General features: G+C 40.6%; 1 protein-coding gene across 8 annotated transcripts in view; it reads left to right on the top strand.

Moving 5' to 3' along the window:
• The first annotated feature begins 420 nt into the window (after window positions 1-420).
• LOC138913428 (uncharacterized) overlaps window positions 421-8433 on the top strand; it is a 73677-nt gene continuing 65664 nt past the window's right edge. For 5 of the 8 annotated variants that reach the window (XM_070217169.1, XM_070217173.1, XM_070217175.1 and 2 more), the window contains exons 1-2: window positions 421-575; window positions 6801-6856. In XM_070217169.1, the coding sequence (XP_070073270.1) occupies window positions 559-575; window positions 6801-6856 (73 nt within the window). In that variant the 5' untranslated portion in view covers window positions 421-558. The remainder of the gene's footprint in view (window positions 576-6800; window positions 6857-8433) is intronic. The other 3 variants (XM_070217176.1, XM_070217170.1, XM_070217171.1) reach the window with 3 other exon arrangements.

Genomic DNA, 8433 nt, shown 5'->3' with positions numbered 1-8433 from the left:
TCACAAAAAATTATTTTTGGTATTAATTTTGATTAATTACTTCAAACATCCCACTTACTTCAAACTTTAATTTCATAGAGGAAAACGTAACCCATTACAATTTAAATATTTTATGTAATATTATTTATTAATAAGAAATAAAAAACAGCCTCAGTTCCATTCGCAACAAATTAGCTACGAATTGCCAGAGCAGAATGATTTTCTTATCTCAATTAAGAGCACTCTATGGCAAATGAATTTGCGCCCAACGGCAATCGCGCGCCAGAGTCAATTTCCATGGCCAAGACAAATTGCCTGGCAATTATGATTTATGGCCCCTGATTGATCGGGGCCGAATCAAATGCGCCCTGGCCAATCGATTGCCCGCCGACCAGGCCAAAAGCCAGCAGCCCAGTTCTATCGGGCAGAAGTAGTGTTTATTTGAAAGTCAATCTCCACTCGAAGTGCGCGGTGCCCGCTTTTAACTCTGGGTCTGAAGTCTGGGCTCGGTAACCCGCTCCTTGAATAAATAAAATGGCCAGCAGGCAGGAAATTTGAAAGCAAACAAGCGGCCGCAGCATGGAGAACGCCCCAAGGTGAGTGAGTAAACAAAAATGAAGAATGTTCGCTGATTGACATTATCCGGTGCACATGCAATGCCGGGAATGGTAATTGGTAAATGGGTAATGCATTCCCATTCCAGGCATGGGTCTGGAATACCCATAGCTCTGGGCCCAATCCCATTTAGCATTTCCGCCGCGGCCATATTTCAATCGATGTGTCTTGAAGCTTCTGCGCCGGGAATATCTGATTAACATTGGTGTCCCGCAGCGAGAGATACTGGGTTTATTAAGCAATAAATTAAGCAAGAATGCTTCTGTAGTTCCTTGATGGATTGCTCCTGCTGTCATTTTTGAGCGCTGGCTAAAATAAACTAAACTATTCGTGCTGCCCCAGCAATTTTTCATTCCGACTCAAATGACAGGAGAGACGGGAAAATTATTTAATTTACCTAAAAGCTTTGGCAGCTGCTCTCGTTTCCCCATTTTCCGCTTTCGTTTTTTTTCGGTGCATTCCTTGCGCCATTCTTTTTTTTGACAAAATGAAATATTTTAACGTCGAAGAAAAAATAACGGAAAATCGAGGCTAGGAAACTTGAAATATTTGTCTGTGTTTCTCGTGTGCGTGTGTATCTCTGAAATGTCTAAAAGCGTTTCAACTTTAGTTTTCGTTTCTGGTTCTGGCATTCTGCCTGCAGCTCTTTGTTGTTTGCCCCTCTATTTTATATTCTTTGATTTCGTTGAGTTTTTCCATTTCTATTGCCATTCCTTCGCAGCAAGAACGCCAGTACACTCTGAAAAATAATCAAAAAAAAAAGTTATCTAAAAGTTATTTTTATCTCTATCACTGTTTTTCTACCAAGGAAATAAATATACAAGTTTTTAGCTTCTTATAAATATTATTTGGGTCTCCCCAACATTCATAAGGACATATAAAAGAAAATGAATTTTAATTTAAAATATTTTTGACTGTGTAGATATCATCATCATTGGTCGACCATTGTGTTTTCTTTTTGTTTTCCTTATTTTCCTTTTGCCAATTTTTGTTTCATTTCTTGGCAGCCCCCTTTATTCCCCCGGTACACCTTCTCACTCATTCTTAACTCGTATTCGTACTCGCCTCCTTCGCATTTTCGTTTCGCATCATAATTTTCCGTTCGACGACAACAAAAGGAAAACGGCATTGAAAATCACGTTCCTCGGAAGTGGAGAAAGGAGCTGCGAATTCCTTGGGATGGCTTCTAGCCCCCTACCATCTTTTTTGGCCAACTCAACCGGTCGGAACGCCCACATAGTTCGTGTTTCGTATTTAGTTGGGGGCCAACCTCCTCTCTAGATATATATAAATTGGTCTCCAAGGCCCCACTTCAACTGGGGACTTTTCAAATGTGCTGTAAGCAAAGCACGCGCCGATAAACGAGGGGTGGCGAGGGGGAAAACTTCAGATTTCCGTTACGTGTTCTTGGCCATTTACCAAGCTCCCGAGCTCACCGATTCCATTTATCGGCCATTAATTCAATGCAGCAACTAATGCTGATCTGCCCAACGTAAATCGCTTTAGTTTACGGTAAAGAACCTCTTCGTTCTATTTAACTAAGTTTACAATTTTACAGTCGTTACTCTAGCAGAATAATATCAACTTAAATGGAGAATTTACCATTATAATAATAACACAATCCATCTAAAGTAAAACACGAATAAAAGTAAAATTAAAAAATAAATTAATACGATTGCCTTTCCGAAAGCAAAGTCAATTAATATATTTCTGTCGCTTTTGTCGTTTTATCAGTGTCTTTAAAACAATAATATAAAAGCAAATAAAGATGTCATATAATAAAAGATCAGATTACCAAATTGAATTATGTGACGCCGTAATATTTTAACAAATTGAAGCGTGTCAAGATGAAAAAAAAACACAAATTATAAGTAAGAACATGAAAACAATGGGCGCTCCCAACAGAAAATTTCAACACTCGTTTAGCCATTAAAATATCGAATGGACATAACATAATTATTTATTGTCAAAGAATTATTAAAATTGTTGTGTTCTGTTTTTGTGTTCAGCCATTCATTGAAATACAATCATTATAAGCAATCCCAAATAATAAATCTCTAATCAATAATCTGAATACCCCGCTGAACGCACCCAATAATTGAGGCGATAAGAAAATATATTTCTTTCTGGCAGCGAGCTAAATATTTTGCTCTCGCACTGGGGCCATCGACTTTATTTAGTTTTGAAAGTATTTGCATTAGTTTAATCTAGCTGAGAAGCGAGCGAAAGCTCAGCGGAGGGAAAATTATGACGGACTGATTGGCTGAGTGACAGACTGACGGACGACGCCTGACGAAAGTTGAAATTTTTCTGAGCTGCTGCTTATCTTCTGGAGTATAAAAGCAAGTGATCCAGCAACCGAAGCTGCATTTCGCCCTCCTCAATCCACTGTAGCTAAAGAAATGTCTTTGCCATAACCCGTAGATGATGAAGTCGACGACTGGGTCGCCATGATATGATATGGCCACCGCGTTGCATTCAACTCCTTGCGACCGGCCAAAGATACACACAGTCTCAGATACAGATACTCGCGGGCAGATACAGATACGTATGTATATTCAAAGGCCACATGTGCATCGTGCTGCCATTGCCATATGGTGTGGATTCTGGGGAGAACTTTCGGTGTGGCGTCATGTACCAGAATTTTCCCTGGGCGGTGGAAAAGCGAGCGATTTCCCCGGGGGTCGTGGCAGCCCGAAAGCCCGCACATGCGCACAGTGGGCCATTTACAGTGGGCAAATGGGTGGTTGGAATGTGGACGTGCTGTCGGTCGAGTGGGGCAAACGAAACTGGTTTTGGGTTCAGGCCACACGCGATGCCTGATAAAGGCTGAATTTGCAATCCACTAAAAAGGCTGTTTGCCAATATGCTAAATTACCTCTTGGAAAGGCAGGATACTTGTTATTTTTGCCAAATGTGTCCTCCAAACAGGGGAAGAAAAATGATTCCTTAAATAAATAAATAATTCCTTAACCAACATTTTTTGTGTATAATTAAATAAATTATTATAATTTAATATTTGAGGATAACGAAATAATATTTTCCGTTTTTGAGATCACAAAATATTTTTTTAGCGCATTATTAAATTTTAATAAAATATGAAACTGTCTGATAATTTTAAAAATATTTAAAGTTATCAAACTTGATTAATTTTATCAGTCTTTCTCTCTGTGTAAATCCATTTGATATTGATAAGATCGCATTTTAAATATAATTCTTAGATCCTCTTTATTAATAAGCCAGAACCCATAAATAGAAACTGGAACAATTTGAATAAAAAAATAAATGCAAATAAAAATGGCTTCCCATATTCGTGTTTTGTAGATGCACTTCAGCTACCGTACAACTCACTTCACTTAAGAAAATTAGTTTAACGAGTATTTAAACCGTCGGCATTTTATGTAATTAAGAAACTAATGCTCAGGTGCATGTGTCACGACTGCGTGCAAGAAAGTTACTCGTTATTCCGGTAATAATGCGAATAAAATATATAAACTTACTGCCGAAACCCGTTCCTTCCCTCCGTCGATTGTGGATAGGGAATTATTTAGCCAAAGCCGAGCCGCTTACCGTAAATTGCAATTTATGCCCAGCGGCAGGCCAAGTTGCATCAGTTAACCAGTTTGACGACTTTCGGAGACGCAGTCCCAAAACCAAACGGAGGCTCCATTTCGAGGCGAATGAAGTAATCACAATTGATAATTGTTCGATCGTATCGCTGCATCTTGCATCTGTTTTATTTTTGGGTTCGTTGATCCATTCGAATGGCCGCCATGCGCCGCCATCAAGTGTCCGGGATTCGCATTTGGTTTCCATAACTTTTACGACCCTGGACACTCCCAACCCATCCACTCATCCACCCATCCTCATCCGAGATGGTCAACTGGGGAACTATTATAATGCAGCGCATCGCAAGACGGCGCGGAATCAATTGTCATAACAGACAGTCCAGTCCGTTTAGAGACTCCGGAGGCAGCTGAGGCGGATTCAGATTGCTTTACGAGGGCAAATATTTGTGCTGCCTGTCGGCATGTGGCATCGAGTCTACATACATATCTACAGATATAGATACGGATCACAGACCCATATGCCCAACCCGTTCGATGTAACAACAACAAGGCAACAGAAAATAACAAAAAATAGAGAACGCTGAAAATTGCAATTTATATGGCTGCCATAAACACAGGGACTGCAGCACTTTCACTTTTCCGGGAAAATTAGGGACGCTTCATATTTTGACCAAAAAATGTGTCTCTGTTTTTTTTTTTTCGGTAATTGCATTCAGAGCGTAGCACTCGCAGGTCCCAGGGTATATACCTTTGAACCCCGGGGTCGTAAAACCCCTTCCCAATGTCGCGACTTCGACCGCTGGGCTCACAGCCGGAGATCGCCTCCGACGTTCCATTTCCGCAGCAGGCGGCAGGATATTAGGATGTTTCAGATTTTTCACATTTTCATAAAAAAAAATTTTGAAATATATTTAAGTATTTAGAGAAATTTGGTTGTATAATACAAAATTACTTTTATATTTTTTACTATCCCAATTTTTTAATAGAGAGTAAAAAACATTTATAAATTTGATTTATTTAAATTAATAGGAAAATATTTTTATAGAACCTCAGCGACATATTTATAGCCACTGTTCTAAGTTACCTTGTCTGTTCGGTAAAAGTTTTGATAGCCTAAGTGGCTGTTCCCTGTCATTTTTAAGTTCAGATCCATTAGGTACATGACCTGATTGAAACTGTTGTTTCTTCATGTTCAGGTTCTTCCCTAGCATTTCAGATGACACCTCCCTTTTAAAGTTTTCCACTTTCTCCCGAGATTTGTTCAATCGTGACCCTTGTTACGATAACAACGAGCCACATAAATAAATCGAAACACGAGTGAATTCAACAAATCAACACGCCAAGGGCGGGGAAATTAATACATATATACTATAAAACAGTTTTCTTTCTACATTTGCCGCGCGCAGCTAATCTTCTGAAAACGAAAAATATTAATGAGCCAAAGTTTCTCTTTTATGGAATTTCGATACTGACAGACAGACACTCGCTGGCCGGGAAAAACTCGAGGAAAACTCCATTCACTTTGGCCTGGACATGTTTGTCATTTACAAGTTGCGCGGCCAATTACTTTGAGGACCGCCGGAGGCAGCCACTCTGCGGGAAAATGGCTCCGTCTCCGGCGGCTCATTATGAAAATGAAAGCAGTTTCGCAGGAAGCCATGTACTCGGCCAGAATTTATGCACACGAGCATATTCCATTGGGGAATTCGAGGTCGGTCGATTGCCGTCTGTTTGTCTATCAAACAAGGAAACTAAAAAGTTTTCGCAAAAAGCACACACAGACTGGGAGGAGAAAAAAAAAACCAAATTGATGGGAACAGGGGCAGATGGCTGATGGGAAAAACAAACAAACACCATGGACACTCGACTCAACAGACTCCGGTGGGCGTAAAATGGCGAGCTTCTGGGGGAGGGGGCGTGGCAAAGGGCACACGACCTATATGAGCATAAAAACGAACACATATAGCATATATGAAGCATCGATGTCGGCATAATCGAATGAGCGAAGGGTAATGGGGCGCACGAAAGACCGAGACCCGCAACTGGACCCCATGGAATATGAATGCATCTCGAGCATCTCCATATAAATATCCCTCGATGGAACTGGGACCTTTGTGCGTGGAAGTGGGAGTCCAATCCCCGGGAAGCAACTATATATTTATTGTATTCCTGCTTTCCGCAAACACGAAAGCGCACTCTGCGATGGAAGGGGGGAGGTAATGGGTTGGGGTTCGGTGGGCGGTGGGCCGAAATGAATTGAAATAAAATGATAAGCGTGAAATAATAATGAGGAGCGTGTTCCGGCATAAATCGGTTGGTCCTTCTTTGCCAACTCGCAGATGGGTTGGAGTATTTGGGTCCCGGCTGGCCATTTGCGTTGTGTAATCCATGTAATCGGCTGTGAAAAGTGTTTTACATGTGAGTCCGCTTGCATAAGCCGGGAAATGGAGTGTATCCAAAAGGAAAACTCTCACATGAGCAGGAGTAACCCTTGCCCTTATCTACTTGAAAGTACTTTTAAAAATTTAAATAAATAAATATTTAAACCTTGTCTTAAAAAATTTTACAATTTTTAATATATTAAAAAAAATTAAAAATGTAATTTAATAAAACATATATTTTTCTATATCATTCCAGTTTGATTACGCATCTACCCCTGGGGCGAGGACTTAACCCGACGCCAGCTGCTTCAGGTGAGTCTCCATCTTAGCGTTTTTAATATATATATATGCATGCCAAATAAAATTTATAATAATGGGTTCGCGGCATAAAACTCCATCTGCCGACCGTGGAACTATCCAATTGAATTGGGTCGCAGGTGCAACTTAAAAGTCAGCGAAATGTTGGGGGAAAATTCGCCCGCCAGCTTAAATTTTTATTTGCCAACATGATTTTTGCTAAATTACATTCCCAAAAAAATACAGAACAGCTTGCGTGTGTGTGCGGCATATGAAATAGTTGGGACCCAAAGATTGTACCTTTTGCCATTTATTTTTCACATCCGCCTACAGATCCCCGCCCTGTTCGATATATTCGATATGAAAAAGGCAAAAGTTGATCAAATAAATGGCGAAATTTCCATATTCCAGCGATAAGAACGGAAACGTGTAGCTCAAAGATTTCCATCAAGTCGAATCGGAATCGAAATCGCAATAGGAATAGGAAAAGGCGGGCGAGTAACAAGTTGTGCGAATCTCCAAAAGGGAGTGGTGGGTCCTTCGAAGTCCTGAATTCTGGGCAGGCGGTAGATGCGCGGGCAGGTACAACTACAACCCTCATCGCTTAGCTAAGTAAATGGGTTGGCCCACGAACGTGACTTGGCCTGGCCCCCACCCCCATCTCCATCTATAACTCCCTGCCCTTGCCTTCGGTTATTTAGAGCACATGTCTCCTCCAGCTAGAGATATATTAGCAATGGCTGCACTATGGAAAAATAAACAATCTTTAAATACTGAAAGGGATTTTAAAATTTAAATCCCACATTTATTTTCTTTTGAAAAATTAGAATAGATTTAACAAAACAGATAATAAAAATAAGTATTTGGACAGTAAACTTTAAGATTTAATAATGGATTATTCTTAGAATTTATTAAAGCTGTAATTCTGGTGAAATATTTAATATTTTAAAATTCATTTTATAATTTAGCTGTCAAAGATCCTAGCTGTGTATTCCACTGTGCCATTGCCTTGATTCTTCAATCGAGGAAGCCAGCCAAAGTCAGTCACGCTTCCAAACTAATGAGGAATACACGTAATTACATGTGGTTACGCAATATCAGAAATTTGGCTTCAGCTCGTGGCATTGTCGCACTACTAGGAATCCCGCCCCGCAACTTTGGCACAGTCACACAGTTCCATTCGAGGAATCAATGCCCCGAGACAAACCCAGAAATTTAATAAACACGCAAGTGCACGGAAGTAAATTATCCCGTCAGTCAATTATGTATGTTGCTACGCCCCAAAAGAACCCCCAACCACCCCCCTCAAGCTCCACATTCTCACTTAAGACCCGACTTGGACCTGGTCTGGTTGCTGGGGATTGGGGCTGATGTCTTGAGACGCCACATAAATACCTCGTTTATTTTCCCCTACTTTTCCTGTTCCTGCTTCATTAAGCGCCTGCCACACTCGCTTCAATTGGTTGCTTTATTTGTGGCTGCAATTTGCCAGCCTTTTGTGCTTTTTAATTAAATGTGTTCTTCCCCGTTTTGCCGTTGGCCCTACCTGCGCAGTCATCGAAGCCATTGCCAAACCTAATTAAATGGTCCCC

Source organism: Drosophila takahashii, chromosome 3R, assembly GCF_030179915.1.
Source record: "Drosophila takahashii strain IR98-3 E-12201 chromosome 3R, DtakHiC1v2, whole genome shotgun sequence".
In the NCBI taxonomy this organism is placed as follows: Eukaryota; Metazoa; Arthropoda; class Insecta; order Diptera; family Drosophilidae; genus Drosophila; species Drosophila takahashii.
This window is presented reverse-complemented; position numbering and strand designations above follow the sequence as displayed.